Source organism: Pezoporus wallicus, unplaced genomic scaffold, assembly GCF_028554395.1.
Source record: "Pezoporus wallicus isolate ANWC-B61680 ecotype Strahan unplaced genomic scaffold, APGP_CSIRO_Pwel_v1 contig_14042, whole genome shotgun sequence".
Classification (NCBI taxonomy): Eukaryota; Metazoa; Chordata; class Aves; order Psittaciformes; family Psittacidae; genus Pezoporus; species Pezoporus wallicus.
The window spans coordinates 1-18,579 of NW_026635707.1; the positions used below are offsets into that span (position 1 = coordinate 1).

General features: G+C 52.6%; 1 protein-coding gene across 1 annotated transcript; it reads right to left on the reverse strand.

Annotated features, from left to right (window-relative positions):
• Positions 1 to 3,241: 3,241 nt before the first annotated feature.
• LOC130593025 (complement factor B-like) lies at positions 3,242 to 17,954 on the reverse strand. Its single transcript, XM_057397852.1, has 9 exons — positions 17,869 to 17,954; positions 16,300 to 16,395; positions 15,193 to 15,331; positions 13,609 to 13,747; positions 11,279 to 11,431; positions 7,144 to 7,245; positions 6,345 to 6,482; positions 4,218 to 4,315; positions 3,242 to 3,394 (listed from the first exon to the last, which is right to left on the reverse strand). The coding sequence occupies exons 1-9, from the start codon at positions 17,952 to 17,954 to the stop codon at positions 3,242 to 3,244; spliced, it is 1,104 nt and encodes a 367-aa protein (XP_057253835.1).
• Between the last annotated feature and the right edge of the window lie 625 nt (positions 17,955 to 18,579).

Sequence of the window (18,579 nt, forward strand, 5' to 3'; positions counted from 1 at the left end):
TGGGGGTATGGGATATGGGGTACGGGATACCGCGATGGGTATTGGGTATGGGGTACGGGATACCGCGATGGGTATTGGGTATGGGGTACGGGATATCGCTATAGGGGGTATGGGATATAGGGTACGGGATATCGCGATAGGGGGTATGGGATATGGGGTGCGGGATATCGCGATAGGGGGCATGGGGTATGGGGTACGGGATATTGCGATAGGGGGTATGGGGTACAGGATATCGCGATAAGGGGTACCTTGATACGGGGTATTGCGATATGGGGTACGGGATATCGCGATATGGGGTACCGCGATATGGGGTACAGGGTATCGCGATATGGGGTACGGGATATCGTAATGGGGGTATTGTGATATGGGGTGCGGGATATCGCGATGGGGGTATTGCAATACGGTGTACGGGATATCGTAATGGAGGTATTGCGATATGGGGTACGGGATATCGCGATAGGGGGTATGGGATATGGGGTACGGGACATCGCGATAGGGGGCATGTTATATGGGGTATGGGATATTGCGATAGGGGGTATGGGATATGGGGTACGGGATATTGCGATAGGGGATATGAGATATTGTGATACCGTGGAATGGGATATTGGATATCGCGATACGGGGTATGGATAGGGTATATAGAATATTGTGATATGGGATATCGCAATATGAGGTCTGGGCATGGGATATGGAGTACGATGTATGCGCTATCACTATATGGGATATCACGATATGGTGTATGGGATATGGGGTATGGGGTTTGGGATAGCAAGATATGGGATATCGCAATATGGGCATGGGATATCACGATATGGGGTACAGGATATGTGGAATGGGATATCAATATGGGATATTGTGATATGGGATATTGTGATATGGGGGTTTGGGATATTGCAATATGGGGTAAGGGATATGGGGTATGGGATATCATGATATGGGATATCACGATACAGGATATTGCGATATGGGGTATGGGATAGGGGGTATGGGATATCACGGTGTTGGATATCATGATATGGGGTATGGAATATCGTGATATGGGGTATGGGATATTGCGATATGGGATATCATGATATGGGATATGAGATATTGTGATACCGTGGAATGGGATATGGGCTATCGCGATACGGGGTATGGGCTATCGCGATATGGGGTATGGGCTATCGCGATATGGGGTATGGGATATTGCGATATGGGATATGAGATATTGTGATACTGTGGAATGGGATATGGGCTATCGCGATATGGGGTACGGGCTATCGCGATATGGGGTTGCTGGGTGTGTCTGGGGCTGACCCCGCCCCCGCCCCCCCCCCCCCCCAGGCCCAGCTCTGGAGCTTCCCCCCGGGCCCCCCCTCCCCCCCCCGGAACAGGGCCCTGCCCCCGCTCCAGCAGGCCTGGAGCCCCCCCGAGGTGAGCGCTATTATGGGATGGCTATGGGGGGTATTATGGGATGGCTATGGGGGGTATTATGGGATGGCTATGGGGGGTATTATGGGATGGGTATGGGGGGTATTATGGGATGGGTATGGGGGTATTATGGGATGGGTATGGGGGTATTATGGGATGGCTATGGGGGGTATTATGGGATGGGTATGGGGGGTATTATGGGATGGGTATGGGGGGTATTATGGGATGGCTATGGGGGTATTATGGGATGGGTATGGGGGGTATTATGGGATGGCTATGGGGGTATTATGGGATGGCTATGGGGGGTATTATGGGATGGCTATGGGGGGTATTATGGGATGGCTATGGGGGGGTATTATGGGATGGCTATGGGGGGTATTATGGGATGGCTATGGGGGGTATTATGGGATGGCTATGGGGGGTATTATGGGATGGCTATGGGGGGGTATTATGGGATGGCTATGGGGGGTATTATGGGATGGCTATGGGGGGTATTATGGGATGGCTATGGGGGGTATTATGGGATGGGTATGGGGGGTACGGGTATTATGGGATGGGGTACGGGTATTATGGGATGGGTATGGGTATTATGGGATGGGTATGGGTATTATGGGATGGGGGGGTATGGGTATTATGGGATGGGGTACGGGTATTATGGGATGGGGGTATGGGTATTATGGGATGGGTATGGGTGTTATTCAATGGGGGTATTGGTATTATGGTATGGAGGTGGGTATTATGGGATAGGGGGTGTGGGTATTGATTGGTATCGATATTATGGGGTAGAGAATATGGATATTATGGGATATGGGGTATGAATGTTATGGGATAGGGGATACGGATATTATGGGGTATGGGTATTATAGGATAGGGGTATTATGGGATATGGTTATTATGGGATATGGGCATTACGGGATACGGATATTATGGGATATGGGGTACAGATATTGCGCGGTATGGGTATGATGGGGTATGAGTATTACACGATAGCGTATATGGATATTATGGGGTATGGATGTTATGGGATAGGGGATATGGATATTATGGGATATGGATATTATGGGATATGGGATATTAAACCTGCCCCTCCCCCCCCCCAGAAACGGACCTTCCCCCCCAAGCGGGGGGTGCAGCTGAAGCGGGGGGCGCTCCCCCCCGAACCCCCCCCCCCGGCCCCACCCGACGAGATGCCCCCCCCCGGCAAACGCCAGCGGAGCCGCAGCCCCGAGCAGGTGGGGGGGACATAGAGTGGTGGTGGGGGACATGAATGGGGTCTGGGAGGGCATTAATGGGGTCTGGGGGGGTATTAGTGGGGTCTGGGGGGGCATTAATGGCATCTGTGGGGGGCATTAATGGGGTCTGGGAGGGCATTAATGGGGTCTGGGGGGGGTATTAATGGGGTCTGGGGGGGGCATTAATGGGGTCTGGGGGTATTAATGGGGTCTGGGGGGGGTATTAATGGGGTCTGGGGGCATTAATGGGGTCTGGGGGGGCAATAATGGGGTCTGGGGGGGCATTAATGGGGTCTGGGGGGGCATTAATGGGGTCTGGGGGGGGCATTAATGGGGTCTGGGGGGGCATTAATGGGGTCTGTGGGGGGCATTAATGGGGTCTGGGGGGGGTATTAATGGGGTCTGGGGGGGTATTAATTGGGTCTTGGGGCATTAATGGGGTCTGGGGCGGCATTAATGGGGTCTGGGGGGGGCATTAATGGTGTCTGTGGGGGCATTAATGGGGTCTGGGGGGGGCATTAATGGGGGGGGGTATTAACCCCCAAATCCCCCCAAAACTCACCCAAAACCCCCCGAAAACCACCCAAACCCCCCCGAATTCACCCCAAAACCGGGGTGTCGTCCCCCCCCGTACCCACGTCCACGCTGAGCCAGGCGCTGTCGTCGTCCCAACGGAAGCAATGGGCGGCCGAGAGCACGAAGCGGGGTGAGAGCAGCGAACCCCGACAGCGCTCCTGACCCTGGCCTGGCCGCTGGGGGGCGATGGGGGGCAGTGGGGGGCGATGGGGGTCAATGGGAGGCAATGGGGGTCGATGGGTGTCAATGGGGGTCAATGGGGTCAATGGGGGTCGATGGGGGTCAATGGGGATCAATGGGTGTCAATGGGGATCAATGGGGTCAATGGGTGCCAATGGGGGTCAATGGGTCTCAATGGGGGTCAATGGGTCTCAATGGGTGTCAATGGGGATCAATGGGTGTCAATGGGTGCCAATGGGGATCAATGGGGATCAATGGGTGTCAATGGGTCTCAATGGGTGTCAATGGGGATCAATGGGTGTCAATGGGTGCCAATGGGGATCAATGGGGATCAATGGGTGTCAATGGGTCTCAATGGGTGTCAATGGGGATCAATGGGTGTCAATGGGTCTCAATGGGTGTCAGTGGGGATCAATGGGTGTCAATGGGTCTCAGTGGGTCTCAATGGGTGTCAGTGGCAATCAATGGGTGTCAATGGGGATCAGTGGGGGTCAATGGGTGTCAATGGGGTCAATGGATGTCAAAGGGGGTCAGTGGCTGTCAATGGGGTCAATGGGTGTCAATGGGTCTCAATGGGTGTCAATGGCGATCAATGGGTGTCAGTGGCAATCAATGGGTGTCAATGGGGATCAGTGGGGGTCAATGGGTGTCAATGGGGTCAATGGATGTCAAAGGGGGTCAGTGGCTGTCAATGGGGTCAATGGGTGTCAATGGGTCTCAATGGGTGTCAATGGCGATCAATGGGTGTCAATGGCGATCAATGGGTGTCAATGGGGATCAATGGGTCTCAATGGGTGTCACTGGGTGCCCCCCACTCACCGTCACGATCACCGTCACCCCCCAAGGGTTCTTCTCCCGGTCCTCGGCGCTCTGGAACTCGTGGGCGAAGCCGCAGAGCCCCAAGGAGGAGCTTTCATCTGGGGGGCACAATGGGGACCCTATGGGGGGGGCCCTATGGTGGATTGGGGTCCCTATGGGGGGGATTGGGGTCCCTATGGGGGAGATCGGGGTCCTTATGGGGGGTTTGGGGTCCTCAATGGCGTTTGGGGTCCCTATGGGGGGGATTGGGGTCCCTATGGGGGAGATCGTGGTCCTTATGGGGGGTTTGGGGTCCTCAATGGGGTTTGGGGTCGCTATGGGAGGGTTGGGGTCCCTATGGGGTTTGGGGTCTCTATGGGGGCATTTCCCGTTTCTGGGGTGTTTTTGCCCGTTTTTTGGGGTGTTTTTGCCCGTTTCTGGGGTGTTTTCGCCCGTTTTGGGGGTGTTTTCGCCCGTTTTTGGGGTGTTTTTGCCCGTTTTGGGGTGTTTTTGCCCGTTTCTGGGGTTTTTTCGCCCGTTTTTGGGGTGTTTTCGCACGTTTCTGGGGTGTTTCGCCCGTTTTTGGGGTGGTTTTGCCCGTTTCCGAGCCGTTTCTGGGGGTGTTTTTGCCCGGTTCCGGTCCGTTTTGAGTGTGTTTTTGCCCGTTTTGGGGTGTTTTTGCCCGTTTTGGGGATGTTTTCGCCCGTTTTGGGGGTGGTTTTGCCCGTTTCCGGGCCGTTTTTGGGGTGTTTTTGCCCGTTTTTGGGGTGTTTTTGCCCGTTTCTGGGGTGTTTTTGTCCGTTTTTGGGGTGTTTTCGCCCGTTTTTGGGGTGTTTTCGCCCGTTTTTGGGGTGTTTTTGCCCGTTTCTGGGGTGTTTTTGCCCGTTTTTGTGGTTTTTGGGGTGTTTTCGCCCGTTTTTGGGGTGTTTTTGCCCGTTTCTGGGGTGTTTTTGCCCGTTTTTGGGGTGTTTTCGCCCGTTTTTGGGGTGTTTTCGCCCGTTTTTGGTGTGTTTTTTCCCGTTTCTGGGGTGTTTTTGCCCGTTTTTGGGGTGTTTTCGCCCGTTTTTGGTGTGTTTTTGCCCGTTTCTGGGGTGTTTTTGCCCGTTTTTGGGGTGTTTTCGCCCGTTTTTGGGGTGTTTTCGCCCGTTTTTGGTGTGTTTTTTCCCGTTTCTGGGGTGTTTTTGCCCGTTTTTGAGGTGTTTTCGCCCGTTTTGGAGGTGTTTTCGCCCGTTTTGGGGGTGTTTTCGCCCGTTTCTGGGGTGTTTTTGCCCGTTTCTGGGGTGTTTTTGCCCGTTTTGGGGTGTTTTTGCCCGTTTTGGGGTGTTTTTGCCCGTTTGGGGGTGTTTTTTCCCGTTTTTGGGGTGTTTTCGCCCGTTTTTGGGGTGTTTTTTCCCGTTTTTGGGGTGTTTTTTCCCGTTTTTGGGGTGTTTTTTCCCGTTTTTGGGGTGTTTTCGCCCGTTTTGGGGGTGTTTTTTCCCGTTTTTGGGGTGTTTTTGCCCGTTTTTGGGGGGTTTTCGCCCGTTTTTGGGGTGTTTTTGCCCGTTTCTGGGGTGTTTTTGCCCGTTTTTGGGGTGTTTTCGCCCGTTTTTGGGGTGTTTTTGCCCGTTTCTGGGGTGTTTTTGCCCGTTTTTGGGGTGTTTTCGCCCGTTTTTGGGGTGTTTTCGCCCGTTTTTGGTGTGTTTTTTCCCGTTTCTGGGGTGTTTTTGCCCGTTTTTGAGGTGTTTTCGCCCGTTTTGGAGGTGTTTTCGCCCGTTTTGGGGGTGTTTTCGCCCGTTTCTGGGGTGTTTTAGCCCGTTTCTGGGGTGTTTTTTCCCGTTTTGGGGGTGTTTTTGCCCGTTTTGGGGTGTTTTTGCCCGTTTTGGGGTGTTTTCGCCCGTTTTTGGGGTGTTTTTTCCCGTTTTTGGGGTGTTTTTTCCCGTTTTTGGGGTGTTTTTTCCCGTTTTTGGGGTGTTTTCGCCCGTTTTGGGGGTGTTTTTTCCCGTTTTTGGGGTGTTTTTTCCCGTTTTTAGGGTGTTTTCGCCCGTTTTGGGGGTGTTTTTCCCCGTTTTTGGGGTGTTTCGCCCGTTTTGGGGGTGTTTTCGCCCGTTTCTGGGGTGTTTTTTCCCGTTTTTGGGGTGTTTTCGCCCGTTTGGGGGCTGTTGGCGGTACCGATCATGCGGTGGAAGGCCTCCTGCAGGTCGGGCAGCCCCCGCAGCAGGAAGAGGTGCTGCTCCCCCGCCTTGTGCGAGGCCAGCTCGTTCAGCGCCTGCGCGTGCACCACGGCCCCCACCCCGAACACGAACACGTCTGGGGGGGGGGGGACGAGGGGGTCAGCCCCACAGGGAGCCACCATTGACACCCATAGAGCCCCATTGATTACCCCTATAGCCCCCATTCCCCCCATTGCCCTCATTGCCCCCATTGCCCCCATTACTCCCATTGCCCCCATTGCCCCTATTACCCGTTTGCCCCCATTACCCCATAGCCCCATTGCCCCTATTCCCCCCATTGCCCCATTGCCCCATTGCCCCCATTGCCCCTTTGCCCCCATTGATCCATAGCCCCCATTACCCCCTTTGCCTCCGTTACCCCATAGCCCCTATTGCCTCCATTCCCCCCATTCCCCCCATTCCCCCCATAGCCCCCAAAACCCCCATTACCCCCATTGCCCCCATTACCCCCATTCCCCCATAGCCCCCATTACCCCTATAGCCCTCATTACCCCCATTCCCCCCATAGCCCCCATTACCCCCATTACCCCCATAGCCCCCCATAGCCCCATTACCCCCCATAGCCCCATTACCCCCCATTACCCCCCATAGCCCCATTGCCCCCATTACCCCCATAGCCCCCATTACCCCCATAGCCCCATAGCCCCCATTACCCCCATTCCCCCCATTCTCCCCATTGCCCCCATTCCCCCCATAGTCCCCATAGCCCCCGCTGCCCCATAGCCCCCATAGCGCACCCAGGAAGTCCTCGCGGTCGTTGCGGGGGTCACGGCCGATGCTCAACAGCTCCCGGATCTGGTGCAGGGCAGGGACCGGGGACCCCCCCATGTTCACCCGGCCTGGGGGGCACAAAGGGGGCTATGGGGGGAGTTATGGGGGGGCTATGGGGGGATATGGGGGGCACAAAGGGGTCTATGGGGGGCACAAAGGGGGATATGGGGGGCACAAAGGGGGATATGGGGGGATATGGGGGGCACAAAGGGGGATATGGGGGGCACAAAGAGGGCTATGGGGGGATATGGGGGGCACAAAGGGGGCTATGGGGGGATATGGGGGGCACAAAGGCGTCTATGGGGGGCACAAAGAGGGCTATGGGGGGATATGGGGGGCACAGAGGGGGCTATGGGGGGCACAAAGAGGGCTATGGGGGGAGTTATGGGGGGCACAAAGGGGGATATGGGGGGCACAAAGAGGGCTATGGGGGGATATGGGGGGCACAAAGGGGGATATGGGGGGATATGGGGGGCACAGAGGGGGCTATGGGGGGATATGGGGGGCACAAAGGGGGCTATGGGAGGAGTTATGGGGGGGCACAGAGGAGTCCATGGGGGGCACCAAGGGGGCTATGGGGGCTATGGGGGGCACAAAGGGGTCCATGGGGGGGCACAAAGGGGGCTATGGGGGGATATGGGGGGCACAAAGGGGTCTATGGGAGGAGTTATGGGGAGGCACAGAGGGGTCCATGGGGGGCACCAAGGGGGCTATGGGGGGCTATGGGGGGCACAAAGGGGTCTATGGGGCACAATGGTGGCTATGGGGCACAAAGGGGTCTATGGGGCACAAAGGGGTCTATGGGGGGAGTTATGGGGGGATATGGGGGGCACAAAGGGGTCTATGGGGGGATATGGGGGGCACAAAGGGGGATATGGGGGGATATGGGGGGCACAAAGGGGGATATGGGGGGATATGGGGGGCACAAAGGGGTCCATGGGGGGGTACAAAGAGGGCTATGGGGGGCACAAAGGGCGATACGGGGGGAGTTATGGGGGGGCACAGAGGGGTCCATGGGGGGGCACAAAGGGGGCTATGGGGGGCACAAAGGGGGCTATGGGGGATATGGGGGGCACAAAGGGGTCTATGGGGGGCACAAAGAGGGCTATGGGGGGATATGGGGGGCACAAAGGGGTCCATGGGGGGGCACAGAGGGGGCTATGGGGGAGCTATGGGGGGCACAAAGAGGGCCATGGGGGGGCTATGGGGGGTGCATGTGGGCCTATGGGGGGGCACAGAGGGGGCTGTGGGGGGGCTATGGGGGGCACAGAGGGGGCTATGGGGGGGCTATGGGGGGCACAGAGGAGGCTATGGGGGGATATAGGGGTCACAGAGGGGCACAAAGGGGGCTATGGGGGGCACAAAGGGGGTTATAGGGGGATATGGAGGGCTATGGGGGGGCACAGAGGGGGCTGTGGGGGGGGCAATGGGGTTGATTGTGGGTCAGTTTTGTGTCAGTTTTTGGGTTGATTCGGGTCAGTTTTGGGGTGATTTTGGGTCATTTTTGGGTCAGTTTTTGGGTGGATTTTGGGTCATTTTTGGGTCAGTTTTTGGGTTGATTCGGGTCAGTTTTGGGGTTGATTTTGGGTCATTTTTTGGTCAGTTTTTGGGTTGTTTTGGGTCAGTTTTTGGGTTGATTTTGTGTCATTTTTGTGTCAGTTTTTGGGTCCGTTTTTGAGTCAGTTTTTGGGTTGATTTTGGTCAGGTTTTGGGTTGGTTTTGGGTCATTTTGGGGTAAGTTTTTGAGTTGATTCAGGTCAGTTTTTGGTCATTTTTGGGTCAGTTTTTGGGTTGTTTTGGGTCAGTTTTTGGTCAGTTTTGGGGGTGATTTGGGTCAGTTTTTGGGTTGATTTTGGGTCATTTTTGGGTCAGTTTTTGGTTTGATTTTGGGTCATTTTTGGGTCAGTTTTTGGTTTGATTTTGGGTCATTTTTGGGTCAGTTTTTGGCTTGTTTTTGTGTCAGTTTTGGGTCAGTTTTTGGGTCGTTTTGTGTCATTTTTGTGTCAGTTTTTCGGTCGTTTTTGGTCATTTTTGTGTCGTTTTTGTGTCAGTTTTTGGGTCGTTTTTGTTTCAGTTTTGGGTCAGTTTTTGGCTTGTTTTTGGTCATTTTTGGGTCAGTTTTTGGGTCGTTTTGTGTCATTTTTGTGTCAGGTTTTGGGTCGTTTTTGGCTTGTTTTTGTGTCATTTTTGGGTCAGTTTTTGGCTTGTTTTTGGTCATTTTTGGGTCAGTTTTTGGCTTGTTTTTGGTCATTTTTGGGTTGTTTTTGTGTCATTTTTGGGTCAGTTTTTGGGTTGTTTTGTGTCAGTTTTTGGCTTGTTTTTGGTCATTTTTGTGTCAGTTTCTGGGTCGTTTTTGGCTTGTTTTTGGTCATTTTTGTGTCATTTTTGTGTCAGTTTTTGGGTCGTTTTGTGTCATTTTTGTGTCAGTTTTTGGCTTGTTTTTGGTCATTTTTGTGTTGTTTTTGTGTCATTTTTGGGTCAGTTTTTGGGTTGTTTTGTGTCAGTTTTTGGCTTGTTTTTGGTCATTTTTGTGTCAGTTTTTGGGTCGTTTTGGGTCATTTTTGTGTCAGTTTTTGGGTCGTTTTTGTGTCATTTTTGTGTCAGTTTTTGGCTTGTTTTTGTGTCATTTTTGTGTCAGTTTTTGGGTCATTTTTGTGTCAGTTTTTGGGTCGTTTTGTGTCATTTTTGTGTCAGTTTTTGGCTTGTTTTTGTGTCATTTTTGTGTCAGTTTTTGGGTCGTTTTTGGGTCAGTTTTTGGGTTGTTTTGTGTCATTTTTGTGTCAGTTTTTGGCTTGTTTTTGGTCATTTTTGGGTCAGTTTTTGGGTCGTTTTGTGTCATTTTTGTGTCAGGTTTTGGGTCGTTTTTGGGTCATTTTTGTGTCAGTTTTGTGTCAGTTTTTGGGTCGTTTTGTGTCAGTTTTTGGGTCGTTTTTGGGTCATTTTTGTGTCAGTTTTTGGCTTGTTTTTGGTCATTTTTGTGTCAGTTTTTGGGTCGTTTTTGGCTTGTTTTTGGTCATTTTTGTGTCATTTTTGTGTCAGTTTTTGGGTCGTTTTGTGTCATTTTTGGGTCAGTTTTTGGCTTGTTTTTGGTCATTTTTGTGTTGTTTTTGTGTCATTTTTGGGTCAGTTTTTGGGTTGTTTTGTGTCAGTTTTTGGCTTGTTTTTGGTCATTTTTGTGTCAGTTTTTGGGTCGTTTTGGGTCATTTTTGTGTCAGTTTTTGGGTCGTTTTTGTGTCATTTTTGTGTCAGTTTTTGGCTTGTTTTTGGTCATTTTTGTGTCGTTTTTGTGTCAGTTTTGGGTCAGTTTTTGGGTCGTTTTTGTGTCATTTTTGGGTCAGTTTTTGGGTTGTTTTGTGTCATTTTTGTGTCAGTTTTTGGGTCGTTTTTGTGTCATTTTTGTGTCAGTTTTTGGCTTGTTTTTGTGTCATTTTTGTGTCAGTTTTTGGGTCATTTTTGTGTCAGTTTTTGGGTCGTTTTGTGTCATTTTTGTGTCAGTTTTTGGGTCGTTTTTGTGTCAGTTTTTGGGTCGTTTTTGTTTCAGTTTTGGGTCAGTTTTTGGGTTGTTTTGTGTCATTTTTGTGTCAGTTTTTGGCTTGTTTTTGGTCATTTTTGGGTCAGTTTTTGGGTCGTTTTGTGTCATTTTTGTGTCAGGTTTTGGGTCGTTTTTGGCTTGTTTTTGTGTCATTTTTGGGTCAGTTTTTGGCTTGTTTTTGGTCATTTTTGTGTCATTTTTGTGTCAGTTTTTGGGTCGTTTTGTGTCATTTTTGGGTCAGTTTTTGGCTTGTTTTTTGTCATTTTTGGGTTTTTTTTTTGTAATTTTTGGGTCAGTTTTTGGGTTGTTTTGTGTCAGTTTTTGGCTTGTTTTTGGTCATTTTTGTGTCAGTTTTTGGGTCGTTTTTGGCTTGTTTTTGGTCATTTTTGTGTCATTTTTGTGTCAGTTTTTGGGTCGTTTTGTGTCATTTTTGGGTCTGTTTTTGGCTTGTTTTTGGTCATTTTTGGGTTGTTTTTGTGTCATTTTTGTGTCAGTTTTTGGGTCGTTTTTGGTCATTTTTGTGTCAGTTTTTGGGTCGTTTTTGGTCCCCCCCCCCCATCACCACGCACCGTCGCTCATGATGACGATCACGTGACGCGTGGTGCTGGTCACGGGGGCGGGGCGCTGCCCCCCCAGCTCCTGGCTCCGCTCCTCCCGCACCAGGAGCTCGTAAAGGGCCCGAAGCGCCGCGTGCGGGTTCGTGCCCGGCCGGAGGGAGTGCGCTAGGACCCAGAGGCGCGGGCAACATAGGGAACCATAGAGACCCCATAGAGACCCCATAGAGACCCCATAGAGACCCATAGAGACCCATAGGGACACATAGAGACACATAGAGACACATAGAGACACATAGAGACACATAGAGACCCCATAGAGACCCATAGAGACACATAGAGACACATAGAGACCCATAGAGACACATAGAGACACATAGAGACCCATAGAGACCCATAGAGACACATAGAGACACATAGAGACCCATAGAGACACATAGGGACACATAGAGACACATAGGGACACATAGGGACACATAGGGACACATAGAGACACATAGAGACACATAGGGACACATAGGGACACATAGAGACACATAGGGACACATAGAGACACATAGAGACACATAGAGACCCATAGAGACCCATAGAGACACATAGAGACACATAGAGACCCATAGAGACACATAGGGACACATAGAGACACATAGGGACACATAGGGACACATAGGGACACATAGAGACACATAGAGACACATAGGGACACATAGGGACACATAGAGACACATAGAGACACATAGGGACACATAGGGACACATAGAGACACATAGGGACACATAGGGACACATAGAGACACATAGAGACACATAGAGACACATAGGGACACATAGGGACACATAGAGACACATAGGGACACATAGGGACACATAGGGACACATAGGGACACATAGAGACACATAGGGACACATAGGGACACATAGGGACACATAGGGACCCATAGGGACACATAGAGACACATAGAGACACATAGAGACACATAGGGACACATAGAGACACATAGGGACACATAGGGACACATAGAGACACATAGGGACACATAGAGACACATAGGGACACATAGGGACACATAGAGACCCCATAGGGACCCATAGGGACACATAGAGACACATAGAGACACATAGAGACACATAGGGACACATAGAGACCCCATAGAGACACATAGAGACACACAGGGACACATAGAGACACATAGGGACACATAGGGACACATAGGGACACATAGAGACACATAGAGACACATAGAGACACATAGAGACACATAGGGACACATAGGGACACATAGGGACACATAGGGACACATAGAGACACATAGAGACACATAGAGACACATAGAGACACATAGAGACACATAGGGACCCATAGAGACACATAGAGACACATAGAGACACATAGGGACACATAGAGACCCATAGAGACCCATAGGGACACATAGAGACACATAGAGACACATAGAGACACATAGAGACACATAGGGACCCATAGAGACACATAGGGACACATAGAGACCCCATAAAGACCCCATAGAGACACATAGGGACACATAGAGACCCCATAGAGACACATAGAGACACACAGGGACACATAGAGACACATAGGGACACATAGAGACACATAGGGACACATAGGGACACATAGGGACACATAGAGACACATAGAGACACATAGAGACACATAGGGACACATAGAGACACATAGAGACCCCATAGGGACACATAGAGACCCCATAGAGACCCCATAGAGACCCCATAGAGACACATAGAGACACATAGAGACCCCATAGAGACCCCATAGAGACCCCATAGAGACCCCATAGAGACACATAGAGACACATAGGGACACATAGAGACACATAGGAACACATAGCCCCATAGCCCCATAGCCCCCCATAGCCCCACAGCCCCCCCATAGCCCCATAGACCCCCATAGCCCCCCACATCCCCATAGCCCCCCTATAGCCCCATAGACCCCCATAGGCACATAGACCCCCCATAGCCCCACAGACCCCCATAGACCCCCATAGCCCCATAGGCCCCCCATAGCCCCATAGCCCCCCATAGCCCCATAGGCCCCCCATAGCCCCATAGGCCCCCCATAGCCCCATAGCCCCCATACCCCCCATTGCCCCATAGCCCCCCATAGCCCCACACCCCCCCCATCGCCCCATAGACCCCCATATCTCCATAGACTCCCATAGTCCCGTAGTCCCCCCATAGACCCCCACAGCCCCATAGACCCCTATAGCCACATAGACCCCCATAGCCCCATAGCCCCCCATAGCCCCATAGACCCCCATAGCCCCATAGCCCCATAGACCCCCATAGCCCCCCATAGCCCCATAGCCCCACCTTTGAAGCTGAGCCCCTCCAGCACCTCTCCCACCCAGTCAGCATCGGCCGCCCGTGGGTCCATGGGGCTGAGCACGACCCGCGCCTCCGTCCCGAAGGTGATGATGCCGTAGTGTGGGGCAGCCCCATAGCTGGCGATCTATGGGGTGCAATGGGGTTAGGAGGCTCCCTATGGGGCGCTATGGGGCCCTATGGGGTCCCATGGGGCTCTATGGGGTGCTGTGGGGTGCTACGGGTCCCTATGGGGTGCTATGGGTCCCTATGGGGCCCTATGGGGTGCTACAGGTACCTATGGGGGCCTATGGGGCGCTATGGGGTGCTATGGGGGTCTATGGGGCACTATGGGGCGCTATGGGTCCCTATGGGGCACTATGGGGCGCTATGGGTCCCTATGGGGGGGCTATGGGGTGCTACAGGGTGCTATGGGTCCCTATGGGTCGCTATGGGTCCCTATGGGGTGCTATGGGGCGCTATGGGTCCCTATGGGGGGGCTATGGGGCGCCATGGGGTGCTACAGGGTGCTATGGGTCCCTATGGGTCGCTATGGGTCCCTATGGGTCTCTATGAGGCTCTATGGGTCCCTATGGGGTGCTATGGGTCCCTATGGGTCGCTATGGGTCCCTATGGGGCTCTATGAGGCTCTATGGGTCCCTATGGGGTGCTATGGGGTGCTATCGGTCCCTATGGGGGGGCTATAGGACACTATGGGGGGCTCTGGGGTGCTATGGGTCCCTATGGGGCGCTATGGGGCACTATGGGGCGCTATGGGGGGCTATGGGGTCTATGGGGGGCTATGGGGTGCTATGGGTCTCTATGGGTCTCTGTGTGCCACTATGGGTCCCTATGGGTCTCTATGGGTCCCTATGTGTCTCCATGGGTCTCTATGGGTCTCTATGGGTCCCTATGGGTCTCTATGGGTCCCTATGGGTCCCTATGGGTCCCAATGGGTCCCAATGGGTCTCAATGGGTCTCTATGTGTCTCTATGTGTCTCTATGTGTCTCTATGTGTCTCTATGTGTCTCTATGTGTCCCTATGGGTCTCTATGTGTCTCTATGGGTCCCATTGTGTCTCTATGGGTCTCTATGGGTCTCTATGGGTCTCTATGGGTCCCAATGTGTCTCTATGGGTTTCTATGGGTCCCAATGTGTCTCTATGTGTCTCTATGTGTCCCTATGGGTCCCAATGTGTCTCTATGGGTCCCAATGTGTCTCTATGTGTCTCTATGTGTCCCTATGGGTCCCAATGTGTCTCTATGTGTCCCTATGTGTCTCTATGTGTCCCTATGTGTCCCTATGTGTCTCTATGTGTCCCTATGGGTCCCAATGTGTCTCTATGGGTCCCAATGTGTCTCTATGGGTCTCTATGGGTCTCTATGGGTCTCTATGGGTCTCTATGGGTCCCTATGGGTCTCTATGGGTCCCTATGGGTCCCAATGGGTCTCTATGGGTCCCTATGTGTCTCTATGTGTCTCTATGTGTCTCTATGTGTCTCTATGTGTCCCTATGGGTCTCTATGTGTCTCTATGTGTCCCTATGGGTCCCAATGTGTCTCTATGGGTCCCAATGGCTCCCTATGGGTCTCACCTTCTCCACCAGCCCCCTCAGGGCATCGCGGGCGTCCCCGAAGTCCTGGGCTCCGATGCTCTGGGAGGCGTCAGGAGGAGCAGGAAAATGTGGAGGGCGGAGGCGGAGCCCAAGCGGATGCGGCGCTTCTCTGTGGGGCCTGAGACCCATAGGGACCCATTGGGACCCATAGGGAGCCATTGGGACCCATAGGGAGCCATTGGGACCCATAGGGACCCATAGGGAGCCATTGGGACCCATAGGGAGCCATTGGGACCCATAGGGACCTATTGGGAGCCATTGGGACCCATAGGGAGCCATAGGGACCCATAGGGAGCCATAGGGAGCCATTGGGAGCCATAGGGAGCCATTGGGACCCATAGGGACCCATAGAGACCCATTGGGACTCATTGGGACCCATAGGGATCAATAGGGAACCATAGAGACCCATAGGGAGCCATTGGGACCCATAGGGACCCATTGGGAACCATAGAGACCCATTAGGACCCATAGAGACCCATAGAGACCCATAGGGATCATAGAAGACCATAGAGACCATTGAGACCATAGGGACCCATAGGGGCCAATAGAGACCCATAGTTACCCGTAGAGACCCATAGAGGACCACAGGGACCCATAGAGACCATTGAGCCCCATAGGGACCCATAGAGCCCCATAGAGACCATAGAGCCCATTGAGACCATAGGGACCCATAGGGACCAATAGGGACCCATAGAGACCCATAGAGGACCATAGAGACCCATAGAGACCCATGGAGATCATGGAAACCCATAGAGACCCATAGAGACCATAGAAACCATTGAGACCCATAGAGACCCCATAGGGACCCATGGAGACCATAGAGCCCCATGGGGACCATAGAGCCCCATAGGGACCCATGGAGACCATAGAGCCCCATGGGGACCATAGAGACCCCATAGGGACCCATGGAGACCATAGAGCCCCATGGGGACCATAGAGCCCCATAGGGACCCATGGAGACCATAGAGCCCCATAGGGACCATAGAGAGTCATAGAGACCCATGGAGATCATGGAGACCCATAGAGCCCCATAGGGACCCATAGAGCCCCATAGCGCCCCATAGCGCCCCATAGCGCAACCATTACCTCGGGTCTCGTTGGCCTCGGCAGCCTCCACGGTCTGGGTGAGCGAGGCCAGGAACCCCGAAGCGGCTTCCTCGGGGGTGTCGAAAACCTTGGGGTCTGGGGGGGGGCGCCCACATCCCATAATAACCCCATCACATCCCATAATAACCCCATCACACCCCATAATAACCCCATCACACCCCATAATAACCCCATCACATCCCATAATAACCCCATCACACCCCATAATAACCCCATAATAACCCCATCACATCCCATAATAACCCCATAATAACCCCATCACATCCCATAATAACCCCATCACATCCCATAATAACCCCATCACATCCCATAATAACCCCATAATAACCCCATCACATCCCATAATAACCCCATCACATCCCATAATAACCCCATCACATCCTATAATAACCCCATCACATCCCATAATAACCCCATCACATCCCATAATAACCCCATAATAACCCCATCACATCCCATAATAACCCCATCACATCCCATAATAACCCCATAACAACCCCATCACACCCCATAACAACCCCATAACAACCCCATAACAACCCCATAACAACCCCATAATAACCCCATAACAACCCCATAATAACCCCATAACAACCCCATAACAACCCCATAACAACCCCATAACAACCCCATAACAACCCCATAACAACCCCATAACAACCCCATAACAACCCCATAACAACCCCATAACAACCCCATAATAACCCCATAACAACCCCATAACAACCCCATAACAACCCCATAATAACCCCATAACAACCCCATAACAACCCCATAACAACCCCATAACAACCCCATAACAACCCCATAACAACCCCATAATAACCCCATAATAACCCCATAATAACCCCATGACAACCCCACACCCCATAACAACCCCACACCCCATAATAACCCCACACCCCATAATAACCCCATAACAACCCCATAGCAACCCGACATCCCATAATAACCCCATAATAACCCCATAACAACCCCATAACAACCCCATAACAACCCCATAATAACCCCATAACAACCCCATAACAACCCCATAACAACCCCATAACAACCCCACACCCCATATCCCACTCCCTGGATCCCATACCCCAATTGACCCCCATCGACCCCATTGATCCTCATTGATCCCCATTGATCCCATTGACCCCCCACTGACTCCAATTGACCCCCATCGACCCCATTGATCCCCATTGACCCCCATTGAACCCCATTGCCCCCCATCGACTCCCATCGACCCCATTGATCCCCATTGATCCGCATTGATCCCCATAGACCCCCATTGACCCCCATTGACCCCCATTGAACCCCATTGCCCCCCATTGACTCCCATCGACCCCCATCGACCCCATTGATCCCCATTGACTCCCATTGATCCCCATTGATCCCCATTGACTCCCATTGATCCCCATTGCCCCCCATTGACTCCCATCGACCCCCATCGACCCCATTGACTCCCATTGATCCCCATTGATCGCCATTGATCCCCGCCATTGATTGCCCCCCATTGATCCCCATTGCCCCCCCATTGACTCCCATTGCCCCCTTTACCCCTGCAATGGGGCTGAGCCCCACTCCAGCTCCCATCCTCTCGGCAGCGACGCTCGCTGGACCCCATCGACCCCATTGATCCCCATTGACTCCCATTGATCCCCATTGACCCCATCGACTCCCATCAACCCCCATTGACCCCCATCGACCCCCATCGACCCCCATTGATCCCCATTGACTCCCATTGACCCCCATTGACTCCCATTGACTCCCTTCGACCCCCATCGACCCCATTGACCCCCATTGACTCCCATTGACTCCCATCAACCCCCATCGACCCCATTGATCCCCATTGACTCTCATTTACTCCCATTGATCCCCATTGACTCCCATTGACTCCCATTGACTCCCATCGACCTCCATGGACCCCATTGACCCCCATTGACTCCCATCAACCCCCATCGACCCCATTGATAGCCATTGATCCCCATTGACCCCCATTGACTCCCATTGATCCCCATTGATCCCCATTGACTCCCATTGACCCCCATTGACTCCCATCGACCCCCATCGACCCCCATCGATTCCCCATTGACCCCCATTGACCCCCATTGACTCCCATCAACCCCCATCGACCCCATTGATCGCCATTGATCCCCATTGACTCCCATTGACCCCCATTGATCCCCATTGATCCCCATTGACTCCCATTGCCCCCTTTACCCCTGCAATGGGGCTGAGCCCCACTCCAGCTCCCATCCTCTCGGCAGC